Source organism: Schistocerca piceifrons, chromosome 7 (assembly GCF_021461385.2).
Source record: "Schistocerca piceifrons isolate TAMUIC-IGC-003096 chromosome 7, iqSchPice1.1, whole genome shotgun sequence".
Lineage (NCBI taxonomy): Eukaryota > Metazoa > Arthropoda > Insecta > Orthoptera > Acrididae > Schistocerca > Schistocerca piceifrons.
The window spans coordinates 93,432,964-93,457,622 of NC_060144.1; the positions used below are offsets into that span (position 1 = coordinate 93,432,964).

General features: G+C 42.5%; 1 protein-coding gene across 1 annotated transcript; it reads right to left on the reverse strand.

The window, feature by feature from the left end:
• Positions 1-203: 203 nt before the first annotated feature.
• LOC124805466 (myogenesis-regulating glycosidase-like) lies at positions 204-11,838 on the reverse strand. The gene is made up of 5 exons (XM_047266029.1): positions 11,643-11,838; positions 9,314-10,302; positions 5,613-6,047; positions 3,694-3,850; positions 204-403 (listed from the first exon to the last, which is right to left on the reverse strand). Exons 1-5 carry the CDS (start codon positions 11,836-11,838, stop codon positions 204-206), a joined length of 1,977 nt encoding a protein of 658 aa, XP_047121985.1.
• Between the last annotated feature and the right edge of the window lie 12,821 nt (positions 11,839-24,659).

The window sequence follows — 24,659 nt, forward strand, 5'->3', positions numbered from 1 at the left end:
CATTAAGAGGATATGTAAAACAAAGGAGTGAGACTAAAAGAGTGTACAACATAGTCTGCAACTAATGCATGTATTTAAAATTTGCCATTATATAATTTTCCAGCTGTAATGCTTCGACGTGACTTTCTTAAAAGGCTGTGGTTGTTATTATCCAAACATTGCCTTCATATCTAAGATGATATCGGGGATTCAGACGGTGACGGCTATGAGGAGGTGACCCTGGTGAAGTAGGGCAGCGTGTTGAGAGGCGCCGGGTAGTCGCGGAGCCAGGTGGGGCCCTCTATGGTGGGGTGCTCGGGGTCCACCTCGTCCCTCCAGGTGCCCTTGGGCAGGTAGATGTCTCGGTCGGTGTTTTTGTGGTAGATCACCGGCGCCACAAGGATATCTTCGCCCAGAAGGAACTCTGCACAGAAAGGAAACAGCTTGCCACTCATACTGTGCAAATAATTGCTGCGTATTGTAACTTGTAGGGAAATACACAAGTGAGAAAATAATGATTAGAAAATTTTTCTTAATGAATTAAAAATAATAATAACCCATGTTTATGTCCTGTGAGAGTTTCCCGAAACCTCTCACGGACTATATTGCATTAATATACCAAATTCACCAATTAGTAACTTCCACTTTAAAGTCCTCTCAAAAGGAAAGACGTGGAACAAATATATGCCAGATAGGTGTGCTACATTTTCCGGAAACAATATTTAGCGTGTAACATGAGCCAAGGACAAGACGTAAAAATTTAGGATAGTGTTTAAAATAGTTTTTTCTGCTAGTTGATACACGGCTGAGGAATATCTAGTTATTCATTCTGACTTGTCTCTCTTAATATACTTAGCAGACTCATTTGTTTGACAAACACTTATTCAGTCACACCTTCATTTATCATCTTCGGTAGATCACCTCAAGAAGAAGAGACATGAAGTATGTGCGGTGGTTTACACTAACACAAGTGAAGCGACTTGTAAAATCATAATCTTTAATATCTTTATCTGCACATTGGTTAATGTTGTTGATATTTTACGTCATCTAGTATAAACTTGTAAACAAGAAGGAAGAGTGCTGTTTTTAAATAGCAAATGCATCCTCGATTGTATTAAAACTCTGCTGTTTAATTTATGTAGGTACCACAAAATATATGCCGTTGCACTGGTATTTTTCAAAGAAAATAGTTACTTTCATCAATAGTAACAGATGCGCGATTTCTATACACAATTACATGTCGTACATTTCCACAATAAAAATTAAAAAGGGCCAGATACTTAACCCCTTCACTAGATAATCAGATAATGTGTGGAAATAAAAGATAATGAGGTTTGTTGTAAATTTCTTTCGAAATGCTAGAGTTTCCCAAACTCTTGCTTAATCGTACAGAGTAGCTGGTTGCATTTAACAGAATGTACCTGTACTTGTAAATCTCTACAAATACATAACATTTACACGACAATTACTTTGTCCCAAATGCTGTAATTGTGCCATTCAAAGTTCAGCAGAATCTGAATGTTATTTTCAGCAACAATAATCTATCAGGAGACAATGTACTCGGAAATAAATAAAAGAACTGCAGTATCTGTAAAGGGAATGAGAGAAATTGGAGTGTAGACCAATACATTAGTTCTTAGGTCTGCAAAATATTCAGAGCTAAACTCTATTATGTTTCTACTTTTGACACCACATTGATATCCAGCTGGAGCTTACACACAAGTGTATTAGTCATTGTACGAACACCAGTGTCTACTTATGGAGCTACCAACACATTTTTGCATATGTGAAAATGGATTAAAGAAGTGATTGTGAGAATATGGCATGAATTGTTTGCTTCGAACTAGTGCTGTAGAGTTACTGTCTCCACTGATATTAAGGCTGATATTAAAAGTTCCGTTGTTTTATTGTGTCGTCGACGAACACGAACCTTTTTAAACTGTCTTTAGGAAGGGAATATACCAACTGATGTTCTTTAGTGTTGTCTGTTGGAGCCATCTACGGAAAATACCTGTAGAATGAGCATGACGAAAGGGAACTGAAATAATATGAGTGATACCGTCTAAATGAAACAACTTGTGTGACCCTGGATGCTTATATTCGTTGCACATATCGGGGTGTCACAAACTGAATTCGTGTCCTGACCCAGAAAAAGTACAGCCGCCAAACAAGATGAATAAGAATCAATTTCTAATACAGGAGTTTAGAGCAGGGTGAAGAGTGTAACTATATTCTGTCCATATGCATTTCATGCATTTGTGTTATTAGTATCCTCTCTATACTCCACGTTGTTCTTTGTGGGTAATGCATGTGTCAGCGGCGGAATGTGGACTGAGAGTAAATCGAAGAAAGGCGAAAGTAATGCGATGCAGCAGAAATGAGATCAGCGAGGAACTTAATATCAGAAGTTGAGATCACGTAGTAGACGAAGTGAGTGAATCTTGCAGGCTGGGCAGCAACATAAACCGTGGTGGTAGAGCAAGGATGTCATGAAAAAAAAAAGACTAGCATTGGGCAAAATGGCATTCATGGCGTAGAGAAATCTACTAGAAGTATTACACATAGGTCTTAATTTGACGAAGAAATTTGTGACAAAGTACGTTTGGAGTACTGCACTGTATGGAAGCGAAGTACGGACAGTGGGAAACGCTGAACAGAAAGGAAGCGAAGCATTAGCGATAGGGTGCTACAGAAGAGTGTTGAAACAGGAGGAATTGTAACGTAAGGAATGAGAGGGTTTTCCGCAGAATCAGTGAGGAAAGGAGTATATGGAAAACACTGACAAGAAGAAGGGGCAGTATGACACGCCATCTTTAAGACATGCAGGAATAGCTTCCATTGCGCCAGAGGGAGCTGTAGAGGTTAAAAACCAAGACAGAAGTAGGAATAGACCTAGAAAATCAATTAGGACTTAGCTCTTCATTGCTACTCTGAGATGAAGGGATTCGCACAGGAGAGTAACAGGCTGATGACTCGAGATGGAAAGTTTGGTACAGGAGAGTGACAAGACTAATGTCTCCAAGGAAAAATAGGCAAGAAAGACCCTTTAGCTGATTCATAGTAGAAACACTGATCTATAGACAGGACATTATCTCAAATGTTGTGCCTACTAAAGTGGTGAGCTCCTCCCATTCGTAAAAACTGCCGGTCCTGGCACTTGGTAACAGTCTGTTTTGAGACTAGGAAATGTTTAACGCTCAATTCGAATCTGAAATTTTCTTACAGCAGTCAGTTGCTTTTTCTCGCCTAAAAATAGCAATACCACCAGGACATTAAGATTAATTTTAAGTGTTAAAGGGATGATCAAGTTTTCTCCTCCAAGAACTGTGAAATGGTCAACTTTGTTCATATCACTGCAGAAGAAAGAGAATAATCTGCTGAGAGAGAGACCAAACAGAAACTAAGATATCAGCCAACAGAAGTCTAATGTGCAGTAGATGACAACAGCGCCTTGCAAATCAGATTTAAAACACTTCGTAATTCACAGAATTTTATCTTAGATCTGGGAAGACGCTTGCCTAATCACCCCGGCTATAGAGAGATTCACAGTTTGACTGAATTTAGATGTATAATGCGTTACATTTGCTTGTAGGTGATGTACATTTATTGTGAAAGTATGACAAACAAATCTGTCACGCAAACGTGGTGAGTACTTTAGAATGCAGGAAGGCAGATAACACACACTAGTGGGACAGAGAAAGTCTGCGCTGGTACCTGAGTCGATGGTCTGTGCCGTGGAGTCTGTGGGGTCGAGCCACCAGATGGGCAGGTTGACCGGCGTGCCGTCCTCCACCGCCTTCTGCATCAGCTCCAGGATGCGCGGCGCGTACTTGGCGTGCAGGTCAGTCAAGTTGCGGGCGATCTCCAGCGTCTGCAACACGGTCGCTAGTGACAGCCTTCCGTAAAGTGTCTACCTGCTGGAAGTAAACCTTAGGAAGTACTCTGGAGCTAACGAGAAGTCTCGCTCGATTTTTATATTCTCATTTGAAATTTAGATATCTGTAAAATCTTCAGTAAGAGTGACACTTCTCTGAAGAGACCAATGAAACTAGTCTGACATGAGGAATGGCTACATCTTCTCAAGTTGGCTCAAAGAGAATAACGCCTAGGTGCTAACAATACCATTTCCATACGCGACGCAGTATCACCGCAGTCAGAAGAGAACACAGTTTATTGGGCTATCCACAACACCGCTTTTCTCTTGTAGACTAGCCGAAATTGTCACACCTGCGGGCCGCCAGCGTAACTGGCAGTCTGTACAATTTTTTGACGTTTGCAGACGGCATCAAGTGTACAGAAATTTTCAACTCCGGTTACTTAGCCAAATAATACACACCTCCTGCCTTTCCCATTAGTTTCGTTTTACCAAATTTGCAACTCCAGCACGAAAACTTCCAGAATCAACTGCTTACTGTGTCCATCTCCAGGTCTTCCTCTACAATTCTTGCCCCACAATTCGCTCAAGTACTAAATTGGTGGTTTCTATATGTCTCCAAATGTGTCCTCTCAATCGACCACTTCCATTAATCAAGGTATGCCATAAATTTACTTTCTCCACTATTCAGATCAGTACCTCTTTACGTAGGTTACATTATCTACTCATATTATCTTCAGGCCCCTTCAGTAGCATCACATTTCAACGCTTCTGTTCTCTTCTTGTCTGAACTGTTTATCTTTCGCGTTTCACTTCCGTACAAGGTTACACTCAAGACAAATACCTTCAGGAAAGATATCCTAACACTTAAAATAACTGTCGATGTTTTTCAGAAATGCTTTTCCGTCTATGGATAGTTTGCATTTTATATCCTCTCTCTACTTGATCCGTCATGCTATTTTACTGCCCAAATCGCAAGACTCATCTACTATTGTTAATTTCCCGTTCCCTAATATACTTCCCGCAGCATCACATGATTTAATTCGTCTACATTCTATATCCCTTGCTTTGCTGTTGTAGATGTTCATCTTATATCTTTATTTCGAAACGCTGTCCATTCCTTTCAACTGCTCTTCCATGTCCTTTGCTGTCTCTGTCAGAATTACAATATGGTCTATAAACCTCAAAGTTTTTGTTTCGTCTTCCTGAACTTTAATTTATTTTCCAAATTTTTCATTGTTTTCCTTTACTGCTGGCTCGATGTACTAGTCGAATGTACACCATTACGAATCATTACTTAAAGTTCATGCCCCTCGAGTCTTATAACGGCCGTCTGGTTTCTGTTTCGCTCCCTGTATTTCACCCGTAATACGTTCAGAATTTCGAAGAGCGTAGTCCAGTCGATATTGTGAAAAGCTCTCTCCATATCTACAAAAACTATATCGTCGCTTTGCCTTTCCTTAACCTAGTCGTTTCTTCTGCAGTCTGCAGTCAAAAATAAAAGATACTGAATGTAATTCACAACTGCGAAGGTGACAGCCTTAAGTACATTAGTAGCGTCCAAATAGATGGATGAAGCCTGCAATTGGTCCCGAGTCACTCGATGCCTCGCATGTCAACGTGACACGTTATCTATTTAAATTGTAATTCGAGAACAATCCACAGGGGTGTCCAATCGCAAGCAAGGAATTAGCTGTTTAGCGGGCTATTACTAATAGAGGAAACAGATGAATACATCTTGTATTAGGTGTGAACGCACCTCGTTGTCGTAGTCCCACGGCGTGTAGGAAAATTTCACAACAGGCATGAAGACTGTGGCTTCCAGCCAACGCAGGTACAGTTCGCTGGATGCCGGCTTGCCGTTCTGAACTGAACCGCCGATCATTTCCGGCAGCACGAAGGGATGTCCGACCAGGTTGATCTGCAGCAGCTTGGGAATGAGCGTGTCGTAGCCGCCGTGGCCCGACCAGGCGTTTAGCACGATGTCCATGAGGAAGAAGTTGGGCAGCTTCTGGCTCTCCACACCCGTCTGTATCGACACCATGGAGCCGAACTGGGCGATCGTCTGCGCGAATGCGTCAGAGTAGGCTATCGGGCTGACCTCCTTGGGCTCTATGTTGGCCGGCTGCGGCAGGTAGTCCACCTCCCCAGCGGTGAACTCGAATCCGTCGATACCAGTCTCGTTGCGAAGCGCCTGGGAACAGTGAAGAACCAATATATTAGGAGACAAAACGGAAAAAGCTGACTTACCTAACATCGTGTTGGTCCTTCTTTAGAGCCCAATACAGCTCCTGTCGTACATTCGATACCTCCATAGTAGGTTTCGAGAGGTTCGTGCCACCAGATCTCTGCATTCAGTGCCCTACAATTAAGGATCTGTGGTTGGCGGACGAGGAAGAGACACCCGTTAGCGCCACAGAAGTGATCCAGCAGATCAGGCGAATCTTGTGGCCAATACATTAAGGGGGGTAGGACGTCAAACCGGCCGACTTGGAGCAGGAGAGGCACCACAGGACATTTTATTTTATACTGTCTACACTTTTACAAATAAATTCATAAAACTTTGTCAGCATGACCAGGAAGGATTCAGGATTCGCACTCATAGCAGTGAAAGTGCAAAAACATAACAAAACAGATTTTTGTTAGCTATGAAATTTCATCATTTTTTCACTTACTGTTGGCTGCATTTGTTGCTGTAGGTACATTTTTCTTCACAAGTTTCTTTGATGAATTTTGCACAGCATACAAACCATACTTACAGATGTATGAAACACTAGAATTTTCCCAATCTATCAAAAACTGTGGTAGAAATTGAGATAATTAACTATAAAATTGGATTTTTTCTAAACATAAAGTTTAAAACGTAACAGCTCATTCATTTTTTCATAAATTAAATAGATTCTAGAGTTTCACACATCTGTAAGTATGGTTTGTATGCTGTGCAAAACTCATCGAACAGTCTCTCTTACTTATGAAGAATAGTGTACCTACAGCAACAAATGCAGCCAATAGTAAGTGAAAAAATGATGAAATTTCACATGTAAAAATAATTATTTTGTTATGTTTTTGAACTTCCGCTGCTACGAGTATGAATCCTGAATCATTCCTGGCCATGCTGACAAAGTTTTATGAATTTACTTGTAAAAGTATAGACAGTGGAAATTAAAATGTCCTGTGGTGCCTATCCTGCTCCAAGTCGGCCCGTTTAACGTCCTACCCCCCTTAGCGTGAGTTCTGTACCATGCGCCTCAGGTCACTACAGTGTGGTACTGAATATGTTACACAAGCATACAGGAGGAATGCCATCGCCGTCTGGGAAGGTATAAGGCATGAAGCAGTTCTATTCACGAACGAGCAGCTGTTAAATGGATTATGGCGTATCTAGATCTGGAGACACCCTTCCCAAGTGTAACAAGGAAAGTAATTCACCTGCCCATTTCAGACGTTTCCTTTGGTCCACAGTGTAATCTCCACGATCTGTTGCTAAATCTGAACCTCAGTACGAAGGACGTGCAGACGTCAGGAGCCACTGGACATGGAGATAACTCAATGGCAACCGTTGAATATTTGTGCCGGACCGCGCCTCGAATCTGGATTTACGACCTTAGGCAATCTGTCGCTTTAATCGCTCCGGCTATCCGAGCATGCTCTACGATCGATCAACATTCTCAACTTATCGCACACTACTGACTAGCAACCCTGTCCATTTACCTGATACACAGCTTCTTGCATTCCTGCGAGAGGCTCAGATCCTATTGAGTATCTGCACTAAGGGTATCATAGTAATGAACCTCACAGATATACTACATAATATGAGTAGACACCATATACATTATTATATATTTATGCCAACAGGCGGCATACAATTCGGCTGAGGTCGAACGCATGCTGTCTCCTTTACGAAGCCCTAAAATTGAAAGTCACTTGGCATGAGACCAGAAGGGCTCCGTATCCATTTATAAACATGTCAGACCAGACACCACTTTTTTCGAGAAAACGGCAGTAAATCTCAGTATTTCGGGGGAGGTTCCGACAGTAGGCGCAAATGGACAATGAGGTAACTCAATGGTCAAAGCTAAAATTTGTACAGGAGAGGGAAAAAGGCAGCTGACGTCGTTAGCTCTGTCGAAATACAGATGTCTGTGATCTTGTCTTATATGATATCCCCATGAGAATGCGCAGTGGGTCAGAACCTCTTGCGGCGATGTTCCAGGATGTTCCGTAATGAACCGGAATGTTCTGAAATGTTCGGGAATAGTCTGGAACATTTTGGAAGATTCCAGAATGTTCGGAAACATCCCTGAACATTCCAGAACACTCTCGAGTGTTGTGCAATGTCCTGGAAGATTGTGGGCTATTCGAAGGCTTTTTGGTGAGTCCCTGAATTTACCACTGTTGGGGCTACTCCGAATATCAATTTCTTATTAGTTACAAAGTTAGGAACCGAAAAAGTAGTGTAGTGTGTGAATAAAAACACACAGTGAAGCGTGAGTAGTTAAAATGATACGGTAACCGAATATAAATGGAAAAGAAAATGTGAAAAGTGTGTAATTATACTTACTGCAGTTGTCAATAAAAAGTTTATTGCATTTATATATTAGGCAGTGTCCAAACTTCGAAGAAAAGGAGATCTTACCAGTTGTGAGGCTAAACGGCGAGAAAAAAAAGAACAATGAAGAAACGAAACAGACGAAGAGCGCCAAGCACATTTAAGTTCCCAACGAACGACGATAAGTAACGTGAGAAGCAGAGAAAATGAAGAACAATGGAATGAACGGACTGGAGAAATATGAATTGCCAGAAAGTAGTGCAGTGAGTTAACGAAAACAAACAGTGAAATGTCAGCAAAGTGGTACAGTGACTGAATATATATCTTTCTAATTAGGCGACCGGCCTCATTGAACTCAACAGTGATTTCTGCAACATTGCCACTGTTGAGGACGCACTCATCGACCAAATTTAACATAATATGGTTCACGAATGTGCTATTTGGTAACTAAAAATAATATTGTGGACGTTATCAACTTTAAGATTAAAAAAAAAAATATTCCCGGTGAAGAGAGAATATACAAATCGAACTACACGGTGGTAAAAGTTGAAGAAAATGTGAACTTCCTTACAGTATTTCTATACTCTTTTCCAAATGCCACGAGTGCCATTACACTGCCTTCGACTTAAAACTGGGTTTCCGATCATACTACTCAGAAATCTCAGCTCACCAAAACTGTGCATGGGAACAAGGATGATCGTGAATCAGATATCGAATAACATCATGGAAACCGAACTTAGGACTGGGAAGTACAAAGGACACACAGTATTTGTCCCAGAACACCACTGATCTCAACTGAACTGCCCTTGCAGTTTAAAAGACTCGAATTCAAAGACTCCAGTAATGTAGAGCAATACGTTCTAGTAGAGCCCGCTTGCATAACAACTACATACGTTTGCTTATATACTCACCAAGAGTCGGTTCGTCCACCAGGATACTGCATCAGGATTGGTGAAGTCGACAGCGCCAGCAACTTCATTCTGAAACTTGGTCTCGGTTTTACCATTCGCGTTGGTCACGAAGTAGCCTTTCTCCAGTGCCTCGGAGTAATACGGCTCACAGCCTTTGTTTACAAAGGGATGATTCCACAGCACTACACGGAACCCCAGATCGTGAAGATCGTCAGTGAGCTTCTTTATGTCGGGAAACTTGGTGGTGTCAAACGTCTGGCTTCCGTAACAGGTCTCCCACTTTTGATCAATTTCGATGTGGCTCTTGTTGAAACCATGGGCAATCACCTCGTTGGCGAGTTTCCGCACCGACTCCTCAGTGGTGTTTTTGCCGTATCGGACCAAGGTAGCCCAAACGGGACTCAGCACCATGGAGTCGTCTGGGATTGCAGTCGGCTTGCCTAGGTAGTTTTGGACAGCAAACTCGTGGGCCTCCCTGGCGTCCTCGAATGAACACAGGTCCCACTCCAGCAGGTTGTCGGCTCGATCGGCTGGGTAGGGAGACTTGTTCTCAGCAGTAAAGCAGATAGCATTTACTGACTGGTTTGTATTCTGGTTGATGAAAAGAGGGACGTTCGAATGAACGTAGACGAATCTGCCGTCGGAGAAAAGCCAGTAGCGCACGGCAATGCCAGCTTGTATGCTTTGGTCTGTAATGTACGGGAAGTTCTCGTACTTGGTATCCTCGATGAGAAACTTTTGCTCTCTCTTCTCGATCCCGCCATAGATGTGGCTGGTCAAGTGGTTCTGACAACTGGTGAGCACCGTCTGGGGTGTGCTGACCCACTGCCGGACACCGAGGCAACGACCTTCTCGTCCTTGGCGCCGGAAGGCGATTTTATGGTCTCCAAAGTAGAAGGATTCTCCATTAGTGCCTCTCACATGACGTGGCGCATGTGAGCGCTGCTCGCTGCTGATTGGGATGTAGCCGATTTCCACTTCGCTGCCATCTGCAACAAGTCAGTAACCAAACAGTGCCTTCAGAAATAGACCCTTATTTTTAGAATATTAGTGAGAAAGCAGATTGGTGAGTTACTCTAGCCCACATTCTCGCACACAATTTCTAACATAATAACAGCAGTATTTACGTGCGTATGATGTGGCTCTTCGTTATTCACATTATGGATTTATACCACTTTCAATAAGTGAGGAGACACCATGCAGTGAATCTGACATCAAAATGTCGTTAGGCGTAGTTAGACATGTTGCTGCCGATAATATCAATTATTTTGCTTAGCTGATACGCTGAAAATGGAAGAAACTGAGAGATACTGATAATAAAATTTATGCTGGAACACATATTAAACATTAATATCAAGTTAGTTCACAATAGCGGGAGGTTAGATTTTGTTCACCTGCAGTAAGGAAAGTACTGACATGACGTATGCGAATATGTAATTACGAAAACAAACAAAATTTTCAAGACAAATTCCACTGATTTACTATCAGAAAGTTTATATTGTTATGGATTAGGCGGAAGTAAAGAACTGTGCAATCGAAGTAGATTTTATACTTCTTTCAGAAAACCGGTTTTGAGATTTAAATTAGCCTAAACCCATGGTACAATATGTTTAGACAGGAGAAATGAAACTGATACAAAATGAAAACTGTGCACTTTTTAGTAAGGAAAAAATCTTGATGTACTGTGGACTTGGCTATTATAAATATCAGTCATCTGAGGATTTTAGAAAGTGAACCTACATTCACACGTATGACACATAAGGCTACTTGTTAATTTTCCAGTACCTGAAAAAAATTTCATAGCTATATAATTCAGAGACTGGGAATAGACATCATCATGTATTGTCCCTTTGCTGGATTTAGTCATTTTGCAGACAAGAAAATACTGTGAAACCACGTAGTATATTAAGAAGGGGCAGCTGTCAGTGGGAATAATTCTAATGGAAGCTTCTTGCTGGAGTTAATATAATAAGTAAATATAAGCTGATCTGCTTTTGGCAGTACGTTCTTTGTTTCCTTCAATTACAGACGGACATTTCCCTGTATTGATACCACCTTGCAATCATTTTCCACGAAGTGTGGTTTGATTAAGTCGAATAAGTGCGAACAGACCGTTATCTCAATATTTTCTGTCGCTGAAACAATAAACTCAAGACAGTAGAAAGTATTATTTTCATAGGTACTGGTTGGTCTCCCTCATACGTTTACCTGAAGTAATCGCTGGGTGTCAGCACAGATCGTGTCGTTTGGTTACGCTGCGAGTACAGAGTCGCGACTCTGTTACAGCTGATATCAGCGAGCCGCGCGGCAGCGGTCGCCTGCCACTCACCTTTGTGGGAGAGAATCTGGACGCGGCCAGCAGCCTCGTCGTAGCGGGTGCTGAGGCTGGCTGCGGCGGGAGCCACCAGCAGGCCGAGCGCCACCAGCAGCGGCACGGCGGTCGCGGGCACAGCTGGAGGCAGAGGAGAGTGGCGAGTCGTCAAGCTCAGTGCATTCACAGCAACTGCCACAAAAACACCTGGCATTTTGATTCTACTGTTCCGCGCTATCTGGTGAGGAAATGAGGGGCGATAACATCTCTGGGATCATGTTGTTTCCTAGGTCAAACAAATACATTGCTCTGCTTCACTTGGACGCCCCCTTGAGTACGATGCGGTCTTTGTTGCCCTGCGATCCCCCTTCGAACCATGGCACACTCAGAAACCTCGAAGAATCCCATAAGATCCTAAACAGGTCTACAGTATCAACCGCAGTCAGCCGCCCTCTGTCGGACCCCCTTGAATCTACGACATCCACCTTCTTGCGTGAATATTACTTGTACTTGTGTTTGAGCAGAACACAAAATGTTAACAATATCATCTGTGATTTCCTGTGTTAGTCTAGGGATGAAATGGCGCCTAGATTACACAGCGGTCTCGAACCGTGAATAAGTGACGTCCTCATGCTGATAACAATCCCAACGTAAGAGCTGCAGGAGATGGTTTGAACCCAAAAAAGACAACGCTGAGTCGCTATATTCTTGGCTGACTATCTGGACATTTGTGCATTAGGAGATTATTTGTACACGAAAACGACAACACTCGGTCACCAAGTGTTTGGTTGGAATTTCCCATGTCAGTGTAACAGGGTATAATATAGACGGAAGTACGATAACGGTGTGCTTGTCTCCTGGTCGAATATATTCAGGATATTAATAGTAAGGTTAGCCCTCATACATACCATCATTAAGACGAATACATATCGACCTATGTACTGAATTCAAACTAGTGTGCGACTGCCCACAATTGAGACTCTTATTACAAATTTAGTCTCGTTGTTGGCAGTATACCAAAAAGGCGAAAACTTTTAAAAATTGACTGACTTTTTGTAAGTTTCAACATGATGTTCTGTTTTATAATGATGTCTCTTACCTTTTATTTATGTTTTGTACAATAGATTGGAATTCATCACATTCGTGAAATATCTTTCTGAGAACACATAATAATACATAATTTGTTCCTGATTTACGGGAACCTTTGTAACAGAATAATACTGCAGAACTACGTATATCCATTATTCCCCTACTCCTTCAATAGCCCCCTGATTCTGTAAAATATCGCCTTACAGTAGGTCAGTGTAATTCTCCCTGTATCGGTCATAACTACGGAAGATCAATATGAGTACGCATTGAGATCGTACACAATCCCATAAAAAGATGAAACATCCTACCATGACAGAGATTGTAATTACACGATTTTGTAGTACTGCATTTTAACGAAACAGAAGTCGTTCTACCCTTGGTGTGAGTTCCAGGTTACCTGGGATTACAGGATAACAGAATAGAACAGAAAATATGGGTGACTTACTTAATTTGGCCATTAAAAGGCGCCTTGAAGAGACTGTGCCACACATACTTGGCTGCTTTCCGTTTTGTATGAGAAACATTTGACTCTACATACCTTTGACTTAGGGCTGTATGGATAGCGATCCTGTACCTCACTAAACATCGTTTAAAATTATATTTTACCAAAATAAAGTGCGGCTTGCCAGCAGATTTTTGGTGGGGTTGGATATCGCTCATAGACGTTTTCGAAGCTTAAAAGAAATATTAAAAAATTTCCATTTCTTCCCGTAATCCAATTGTAACCAAAGGGAAATACCTGTAGTAAACTACTCAGTGGCGAATATCTAAAATAGTGTCTTACTTTATTTTTCTATCGCATTTCTTAGCTCCATAGAAATGGTGTTTCCGTTCACGTACTACTTACTCATTACTCTCTTAAAATTATCCATTATGAGAACTGTTACTAGCCTTATGAAATAACTGCACTTAAGACATCAGACATGAAAGTGCCACCCGTACTTGTGCAGGTTAGATATAAAAGATTTTAAGAAATCCCTACATGAACTAAATGCATCGAAAATGCCTTTCAAAAACAGTGAAATACTAAGCTAGAAATAAACCCTAGAATCCAAGCCTTACAGTAATCTACAACAGTGCCACCCACTGGGGGCGTGAGCTCACCTTGAACCATCCTAGAGCTCGCTGTGAAGTGCAGTACTGCTGCAGCTGATCTCCTGGCGTGAAGATTCAATACATGGCTTATATATATATATATATATATAGTGAAATTTTGTCTAAAACTGCAAGTCACTTGCACATGAAGGACGTGATTATCATCGCCATGTTTTTCGATGAACTCTTAAGATATGAATCCCCTCGAATCGCGTCTCGTCCCACTTCGAGATAACTTATCAATATAATGTGATACTTAACATGGTCGGATAAAAGCTTTATCGTTTGCTAAAAGAAAAAAGATCGTTAAGTTATAAATAATTTGCTCTTTTTTAACACAAAGGTAAAGTAACTGTTATCTGAACGAAGGAACGCAGTATTCTGGTTTCCTCAGTGGAGTAAAGTTTCAGCTGGCGTGACGTCACAATCATTTTATGTTTTGTGTCTTTATTTGCGTTAAACGGAATTTGCATATGATAGTATGTAATAATTTATTTTTATAGTTCCGATGAGTACAAAATTCCAAATAAATTATTATTAAAAAATTTAGATCGAACAAATGGATAATGTAAACCAATGAAAACGCTAAAGTCAGTTGAAACTGGATGAGGAAAGTAAGTATAGCCTATAAATGTATTAGAAATGAAACGGATGGACATTGTAGACACTGACCAGATAATGGGTTTCCTTTGTTCTTTGGTTTCTCGCTTTTTTTCTCTCTTAAACAATCAGCAACCCGTTATGTATCTAAATGCTAATCAATTTAAAATTTCAATATACGAAGATAGTGATTACATGAAGTGTGGAAACTGCTAGTATCTTTTCTGTAGTTATTTGTGCTGGCATCATGGCAGATGCCAAAGTTTCTGAAGGTGACTGATGTAGCTCTTTACATTTTGATCGGTGAATAAGTGGCAAATAATAAGAGGCTGCTAGAAGACGACCTCGGGGCAGATAAGTGTCAGTTCCAGAGAAATGTAGGGAAACGGTATTCAATGTAGACAGAACGACTTATTTCAGAAGACACACTCGAGTAAGGCGTAGCTACATTTACAGCTTTATAGGCGTAGAGAGACACTATTAAGTAGTATATACGCTTAGAACCTATGAGGTTAAATGGATACAACACGGGGAGCTTAAGGTTACCTACGACTTGTACAGAAACTAGAATGTAGTTACAAGAGGTGAAGGATAAGAGGACAAGAAACGGAGACCTAGTAGCAGAGGTGGAAGTGGGACAGAGTTATAGCTTATTCCCCATGATATTCACTAAATTGCAAGTCAACTATGTGGTAATTTACATAGGAAAATAATTCGAGAAGAATAGTAATTTCAAGGTTGGCCTATGATACTGAAATCCATTCAGAGACAGCCAAGTATGAGGAAGATTAGCTAAAAGGAATGCATAATGTATTGAAGAAGATCATAAGATGAACACAAAAGTAAGACAGGGATAATGAAATTCAGCTGAATGAATCAGAGTCCACTGTGTGAATTCGCTTACTTCGTTAGCAGTGTAATTGACGACATAGAGAGGTTATAAAACATAGAGTCACAGTAATGAGGTAAACGATTCCGAAAATCTGAAATTCACTAACAGTGGATATAGATTTAAATTTCAAGTGTCTTTCCGAACGGTATCTGTCTGGCGGGTAGCCTTGAGAGGAAATGAAACGTGAGTGATCAGCTGTTCAGACAAGAAGAGAATAGAACCTATTGAGTTAATGTGCTTAAAAAAATGCTTAAGACTAGATCGGTATACTGATTAACCAATGAACAGATACTGTGAAGAAATGGACAGAAAAGAGTATTATGGTACAATGTGAGCCAACGAAGTGTTGACAGCACAGATACTGGGACGAATTTTAAAATTTTTCTTCAGAATTTGACGTTCAGAGAAATTTCGGGCTTGCAGCCAGTTCTCGTTCACTGCACTGCAAGATGTTTCGAATGGGCACCTCCCAGTCGTCTTCAGACGAACCATCGAGTCTACGACGTCATGGAAGGTAGGAAACAACACGAAGCCTTGAGTACCGTAAGCAGGTTTAAATGGATGGAGCTTACGGTAGTTGTGCAGAGACGAATAAATCTGTGTATGGTAAATAAGTGTAGACAACTGCATCAAACCAGTCTGCAGAATGTAGACCACAGCGATAACAATGGGGATTTACAACGTGGTAGTATCAGCGCTGCTATTTGTCTATGCATTTACTTAATTTTTTCGAATAGTACATGCGTCCGTTACATTCTCAAATGGCTCTGAGCACTATGCAACTTAACTTCTGAGGTCATCAGTCGCTTAGAGCTTAGAACTAATTAAACTTAACTAACTTAAGGACATCACACACATCCATGCCCGAGGCAGGATTCGAACCTGCGACTGTGGCGGGCGCTCGGCTCCAGACTGAAGCGCCTAGAACCGCACGGCCACTCCGGGCGGCTGTTACATTCTCCTCAACACACGTTGAAATATACGAGTATAAGGAATTGGTTGAAATGTGAGTCATGTAATAGAGACACGGGACTGTGACAGTGCAGAGTAAAAATTATAATTTAATAATAAATGGAGAACGCAATAATGATAGGACTACCTGTAACATCATTCAACACGACAACTCTTAAAAATGGATATTCTGAATAAATCACAGAGACTTTCACGCCAAGATTCGCTGGCTTGGACGTTATGCAAAAGCGGCTTATCAGCAGCTCGTGAAAATGTTTGTCAGCCTCTGCGATCGAAGCGCATGTGAGAATGTATCATGAATATTTCTGACAACAAATTCGATCCTTTAAGCCATGAGATTTATTTCTACAATTTGATGAGAATCACACTTTCAAGTCATCTCTTACATCGGACCAGGGTTTCACATACTCAACACCCTTTTTCATCATAGTCAGCTAAGAAGTAACTATGTTTTTAATATGGCATATAGTAACATAGTCGTACTAATAGAATTAAAAATGATCTGACCGTATGTAGAGAAAATCTGAATAAACAGCACTGACTTAAGACTAACAAAATTTATAAGGTACTTCAGTGCCTGTGTTGCTAGGAAGAACAGTGTAATGTTGCTGCGGACATGTTCCTCGGACATCCGCTGTGCGAGGCAGCAACTTTCAGTTCAAATATCCTGACCTGTACGGGAATTACATAACGTGTGTGCGAGTACAGGTTGTGACGCAGCAACGGCTACATATGGAAGTTTTGGTTTGGCTGTGTGCCGTACACGGATAGCAAAAGCGGTTAAGGCATCCACTCGAAAAGAGCGGGAAATTCGGGATTTCATGCATATATTGTAAATAAAATTCATATTAACAGTAATAGTATTACTGCTTCTATTGCTTCCGCTATAACAATAGTAACAACAATAATTGTTACTGTAATAGTGATTTAGCGATACAGAATGTAATTAAGAGTTTGTTAAAGCCATTTCTGATGTAGCGAGTTCTGAGGGAAAGAAATTTAAGTGCACTGCACTAGCCAAGAGCACTGCAACAAGTGGCAGACCTGGTCGGAAAGAAGGTTGTGCTGTAATAAGATACTAACCATAATTTGAAGCTGAAGATGTTATTCATTTTTCTGATATAAAGTGGGATGTCATTCCAGAGTCTGGTTCATGATACTGAAGAGGACATCGAGAAAGTGGGTGAGTAATGGAGTGGAAGATGATTTTGTTCTGATAGGATCCAGTATTTCTACTGTGAGGGACTGTGGACTTCGATAAGACAGCAGAGGAGACGGAGTGTAAGGAAGTTTCTTTTCCAAGTCGATAAAGAAGAGACTTTTCATATTTTTGTAGTGTTTGGTGACCAGCTGACACCTTTTTGCACACTGCCGGTACGTCCACAGTCCAATTTAGCCTCCTATCTGTTATTACTCCTAGACTCTTTGCTGAAGGAGAGAAGTTGATATTTGTACTATTAATCATTATACGAGGGTAATCGCAAAAGTAAGGTCTATTTTCTTATAAGTACATAAACCTGTTTATTTCTACAATGGTTTACATCGGTTTACAGCTTGAACATTTAGCTATTTTTCGACATAATCACCATTTCTGTCGATGCATTTTTGTAGACGCTGTGGCAGTGTTTGTATACCCATGTCATACCAGCTCGCCACCATGATGTTCAGAAAGTTATGAACCTCTGCTTTCACCTCGTCCTTGGAGTTGAATCGCTTCCCGACAAATGTTCTTTTAACCTAGGGAACAGGTGATAGTCACTGGGAGCAAAGTCAGGGCTATAGGGTGGGTGGGTGATTATGTTCCATTGAAACTGTTCCAGGAGAGCAATCGTATGCCGAGGGATGTGTGGGCGATCGTTGCCATAGAGAATGTGTATGCCCTTGCTTAGCATTCCGCTTCTCCGGTTCTGAATTCACCGTTTTTTTTTTTTCAGAATCGCACAGTACCTATTGTGGTCCCAGTGATTCACCTCTGACGACAAGGTGAAAGAAGAGGTTCATAACTTTCTGAACAGCATGGTGGCGAGCTGGTATGACATGGGCATACAAAAACTGCCGCAGCGTCTACAAAAATACATCGACAGAAATGGTGATTATGTCGAAAAATAGCTACATGTTCAAGTTGTACGCTGATGTAAACCATTGTAGAAATAAACAGGTCTATGTACTCATTAAAAAATAGGAGACCTTACTTTTGGGACTACCCTCGTAGATGGTAGGGATGCCCGATATTCTGGGCTAATGACACTAGCATTGTAAGGTGGCGTGGTCTCCTGACCTTCATTTCTTACATATTACGACCTCATCATCGTATTTGCGTATCAAGACGTTTCATTCAAGCCCAAACTCGATTGCGTAGAGTCAGTTTTACATATTTCCATTTAATCGATATGCAGATCTAATAAATAAATCTCAAGTTCGCACCGAGATTACAAAGCCGAGACTGGCATACACAAACATTCAAGACACGATGTCCACAGGAGTTTTTGTTCGGCAGAGGCAATCAGCCCACTGGAAAGTCGGTAGGAGGGTGGGTTAGCACACAGCAGTGCCGGCAGGCCGACCACCCATGGACCAAAACAGTTTTTGCCAGAGAAGAGGTAATGTGGCCTGCGTGTTCACCTTAAATGCCAAACCCACTGTATTCTTTGGGAGAGGTCCAGCATACGCATTTTTTTTAAGGATCTAGTGCGCAGTTTTAGAGTTCTCACAAGTGGACAGTAAACGCCTAATGCCGATGCTATATACACTCCTGGAAATGGAAAAAAGAACACATTGACACCGGTGTGTCAGACCCACCATACTTGCTCCGGACACTGCGAGAGGGCTGTACAAGCAATGATCACACGCACGGCACAGCGGACACACCAGGAACCGCGGTGTTGGCCGTCGAATGGCGCTAGCTGCGCAGCATTTGTGCACCGCCGCCGTCAGTGTCAGCCAGTTTGCCGTGGCATACGGAGCTCCATCGCAGTCTTTAACACTGGTAGCATGCCGCGACAGCGTGGACGTGAACCGTATGTGCAGTTGACGGACTTTGAGCGAGGGCGTATAGTGGGCATGCGGGAGGCCGGGTGGACGTACCGCCGAATTGCTCAACACGTGGGGCGTGAGGTCTCCACAGTACATCAATGTTGTCGCCAGTGGTCGGCGGAAGGTGCACGTGCCCGTCGACCTGGGACCGGACCGCAGCGACGCACGGATGCACGCCAAGACCGTAGGATCCTACGCAGTGCCGTAGGGGACCGCACCGCCACTTCCCAGCAAATTAGGGACACTGTTGCTCCTGGGGTATCGGCGAGGACCATTCGCAACCGTCTCCATGAAGCTGGGCTACGGTCCCGCACACCGTTAGGCCGTCTTCCGCTCACGCCCCAACATCGTGCAGCCCGCCTCCAGTGGTGTCGCGACAGGCGTGAATGGAGGGACGAATGGAGACGTGTCGTCTTCAGCGATGAGAGTCGCTTCTGCCTTGGTGCCAATGATGGTCGTATGCGTGTTTGGCGCCGTGCAGGTGAGCGCCACAATCAGGACTGCATACGACCGAGGCACACAGGGCCAACACCCGGCATCATGGTGTGGGGAGCGATCTCCTACACTGGCCGTACACCACTGGTGATCGTCGAGGGGACACTGAATAGTGCACGGTACATCCAAACCGTCATCGAACCCATCGTTCTACCATTCCTAGACCGGCAAGGGAACTTGCTGTTCCAACAGGACAATGCACGTCCGCATGTATCCCGTGCCACCCAACGTGCTCTAGAAGGTGTAAGTCAACTACCCTGGCCAGCAAGATCTCCAGATCTGTCCCCCATTGAGCATGTTTGGGACTGGATGAAGCGTCGTCTCACGCGGTCTGCACGTCCAGCACGAACGCTGGTCCAACTGAGGCGCCAGGTGGAAATGGCATGGCAAGCCGTTCCACAGGACTACATCCAGCATCTCTAAGATCGTCTCCATGGGAGAATAGCAGCCTGCATTGCTGCGAAAGGTGGATATACAATGTACTAGTGCCGACATTGTGCATGCTCTGTTGCCTGTGTCTATGTGCCTGTGGTTCTGTCAGTGTGATCATGTGATGTATCTGACTCCAGGAATGTGTCAATAAAGTTTCCCCTTCCTGGGACAATGAATTCACGGTGTTCTTATTTCAATTTCCAGGAGTGTATTTCCGGATTGGTCGGCTTAAACGGAGCGCCATTCTGCTATTTGTAAGGGTAACGCTGATTGGTGGGCTATTTCTGATGCAATGAGCCGGAGGAGTGAGGGAAAGACAGCGTATGATATACCCTTTCGCTTTTTGCGGGAAGGGAAGTCGTTCCGATGATGCTCCTGTAGCGGGAACATGTAGCACGAGCGAGTGCGCTCGTGCGTGTATGCAGAGAGTGAGGAACAAAATCTCTACTCAGTACTGCACTGAGAGAGCACCTCTGTCGCTAGCGAATCGGAGCTATACTCTATATTGTGTCGCTCGCTATTAAGCATTAGTTCACTTTGTTGGCCGCGACACTTAATGTGCGATGTGAACACAGACAGAGAATTAGTTAGCGCCTGCGAGCGAACATTGAGTTGCATCGCGGTGAACTGGCTATCTGACCGGTGTACGACGCCAATAGTTAGACTAGGGGCAGATAGGAGTCCTTGACTTCGTCAAGGCGTAGAGAGAGTTCGATTGGCGAAGGTCAATCCAGATAGAAAGAGATAGTTTTGTTAGTTTTCAGCGGCGAACGACGCAGGTAGCAGTCATCGCAGCTCACAGTATTGTGCGCTACAGTCTAGGCGAGCCCCATTTTCCCTCCATTAGAAATAACATACTTCATTCACGTCACTCCATTACATTTCGCACGCGACAGCCTCGACTGCAGTTAGAAAAATTCAGTCGGATAATTATTCAAGTTGAGAAGTCGCAGCTCTCAGCCATTCTGCCGAGTAAATAACATTCTTAAAGAAAAGGGATAAAAGAGCTTTCCCACACTTTGTATGTTAATGTCATTAATAGGATTCCTATCCATATGAGGTAACCTCCTATTCCGAAAAGAACCCTGAAATTTGTGTATCAGTTTATAAATAAAACTTTCACTTATTTTCTAAATTTTGCAATAAATAATATTTTCCGTTCGTTTAATGTTTTTCTTACACTAATTAGCAATACTCCAGTATCCAAGTATCCCACTAGTTACGTAAGAAAATAGAATACTTTGTGTCTTTTCCTTACAGCATATGACAACAGAGGATATTTATTGCTGAAAGTTTTTCGGTATTTCTTTTTAGTACGTTAGGAGCGTCTGTCTGACTTATGTAGTAGTGTGGGGTGGAAACTGCTTCTTCCAGGAGCCAAAGCGTACTTGTCAGATCAATCTGTTGCACAACTCGTCAACATAACACCCACACACTGACAGTATGACCTAGCATATCAGCTTGGGTTTTGATTCAATTCAGCTTTAGCAATATATTCTGCTCCCATTTAATTACTTCATACTAGTCAGTATTGAAATTTTCGATAGCTGTTATTAAATTTACTGGTTTTGCACTTATATACAACTGGAGATCAAAAATGGTTCTAATGGCTCTGACCACTATGGGACTTAACTCCTCAGGTCATCAATTCCCTAGAACTTTGAACTAATTACACCTAACTAACCTAAAATCATCGCTCACACATCCATGCCCGGGCATGATTCGAACCTGCGACCGCAGCAGCCGCGCGGTTCCGGACTGAAGCGCCTAGAACCGATCGGCCACCGGGGCACGCAACCGGAGATCATCCGCGTACTTAGGAGTACCGAACCCTGTAGTATACCTCATACTACCTGCGTCCGTTACGACCTGACAGTGTCGAAAAGGGGGTGTTTCTGGTGAGATGTCACGCACGAGCGAAAGCAAAGCGCTGTAGCTGGAGAGAAATTTAGGTTGTTAAGTTTAGCAAGTAAGATGTCGAAGTCGACGGCGTCAAAACCTATGCAGAATTCTAACAAACATAATACAGGCGTCTCTAGTCTATTATGGTAAGCCTTAGGTCATCTGTTATATTTATGAAAGCAGATGTCCTGAGATGGTTGGGCAACCTGATTAGTATTCGTGTAGACAGTTGTTTCTATTCAATGGTTGGTTAGCTGGTAGTGTGCTATGTCAGCCAAGGTCATGGAGAGTAGCGGAATAACGTATATAGGTCGGTAATGATAGTCTGCTGAGCAAAGTCCGTTTTAGACGGTGGCTTAAATATTACCTGTTTGAGAACCTCATGGAAATCCCTTGCGGATAAGTAGTGGTTAAAAACATCTGTTATGGTGGGCAGTAGTGTGGCAATAAAAAGCTTAATCAGTAGGGTTCTGATCCATCGTGTTCAGTAGATGCTGCTCTAAAACGAACGATCATTTTAACGGTGGTTTTAACAGTAACATACTCCGTGGCTACTGTCGTTTATCCCCATGAAAGAATCAATAAGTCTCTGTTTCCTTTGTGCTTACAATGTTGTTGTAGGTAATATGGAGTACTAGGACAATTTCTCGAATGCGACATGGAATGAGATACAGCTTTTACTTTGCTGCTGACGAGACCACACAGATTTTGCCGTAGGACAGCTGGTCAGTCTGTTGTAGGTCAATGAATGGACATACCAGTTTTTAGAATTTGTCACAGGCTGACTGACTCTGTTGCGCTTCTGCTTATAAACGATGTCATTATACGTGTGCGGTGTACCTTGTATGGCCGTTGTGCCGTTTCTCTGAAATTCATGGGGATGTGCGTTACACAATAGGCAGTAATACAGAGCGAATCACCTAGTCTGTCACATATGTTGTATCTTAGAAAGACATAGCCGGGTAAATTTACTGAACTAGTGGGAACGCTGGCTTCAAGCGAGGTATCGAGTAGAAGTATTACTAGAATGTCTAGCTCTCGAAATATTTGGCGGAAATCATCATAATGGGCTGGGAGAGATTGGAAACTTCCGTGTGCGACGTAAATCGTGGTCCTTCAGTTATACCATGCGCCAGGATATTGTTTGTTCATATAACATCGGGCTCTGGGTCAGTGTTGACAAAGTGCCTATTCACTGAGGAATTTCTTCAGTTGGTGAGGTGGTGGTGTGGGATGCGAAATAGGGACAGCTAACATTCGGGGCGACCGTGGGTACTGCAACCAATACTAGCAGGGTCCGCCACAGAAGCAGGACATGGGAACGGTAATGTTGTTGTTGTTGTCTTCAGTCCTGAGACTGGTTTGATACAGCTCTCCATGCTACTCTATCCTGTGCAAGCTTCTTCATCTCCCAGTACCTACTGCAGGCTACATCCTTCTGAATCTGCTTAGTGTATTCATCTCTTGGTCACCCTCTACGATTTTTACCCTCCACGCTGCCCTCCAGTACTAAGTTGGTGATCCCTTGATGCCTCAGAACATGTCCTACCAACCGGTCCCTTCTTCTTGTCAAGTTGTGCCACGAGCTCCTCTTCTCCCCAATTCTATTCAATACCTCCTCATTAGTTATGTGATCTACCCATCTAATCTTCAGCATTCGTCTGTAGCACCACATTTCGAAAGCTTCTATTCTCTTCTTGTCCAAACTATTTATCGTCCACGTTTCACTTCCATACATGGCTACACTCCATACAAATACTTTCAGAAACGACTTCCTGACACTTAAGTCTATACTCGATGTTAACAATCTTCTCTTCTTCAGAAACGCTTTCCTTGGCATTGCCAGTCTACATTTTATATCCTCTCTACTTCGACCATCATCAGTTATTTTGCTCCCCAAATAGCAAAACTCCTTCACTACTTTAAGTGTCTCATTTCCTAATCTAATTCCCTCAGCATCACCCGACTTAATTCGACTACATTCCTTTATCCTCGTTTTGCTTTTGTTGATGTTGATCTTGTATCCTCCTTTCAAGACACTGTCCATTCCGTTCAACTGGTATTCCAAGTCCTTTGCTGTCTCTGACAGAATTACAATGTCATCGGCGAACCTCAACGTTTTTATTTCTTCTCCATGGACTTTAATATCTACTCCGAATTTTTCTTTTGTTTCCTTTACTGCTTGCTCAATATACAGATTGAATAACATCGGGGACAGGCTACAACCCTGTCTCACTCCCTTCCCAACCGCTGCTTCCCTTTCATACCCCTCGACTCTTATAACTGCCATCAGGTTTCTGTACAAATTGTAAATTACCTTTCGCTCCCTGTATTTTACCCCTGTCACCTTTAGAATTTGAAAGACCGTATTCCAGTCAACATTGTCAAAAGCTTTCTCTAAGTCTACAAATGCTAGAAATGTAGGTTTGCCTTTCCTTAATCTATTTTCTAAGATATGTCGTAGGGTCAGTATTGCCTCACGTGTTCCAACATTTCTGCGGAATCAAAACTGATCTTCGCCGAGG

Coding starts and splice junctions, on each gene's coding strand:
- LOC124805466 (XM_047266029.1), bottom strand. CDS start 11,838: ATGCCAGGTGTTTTTGTGGCAGTTGCTGTGAATGCACTGAGCTTGACG. Junction 6,048..9,313: donor GGTGGACGAACCGACTCTTG/GTGAGTATATAA, acceptor CACTGTTCCCAG/GCGCTTCGCAACGAGACTGG. Junction 3,851..5,612: donor CGTGGGACTACGACAACGAG/GTGCGTTCACAC, acceptor ACCGTGTTGCAG/ACGCTGGAGATCGCCCGCAA.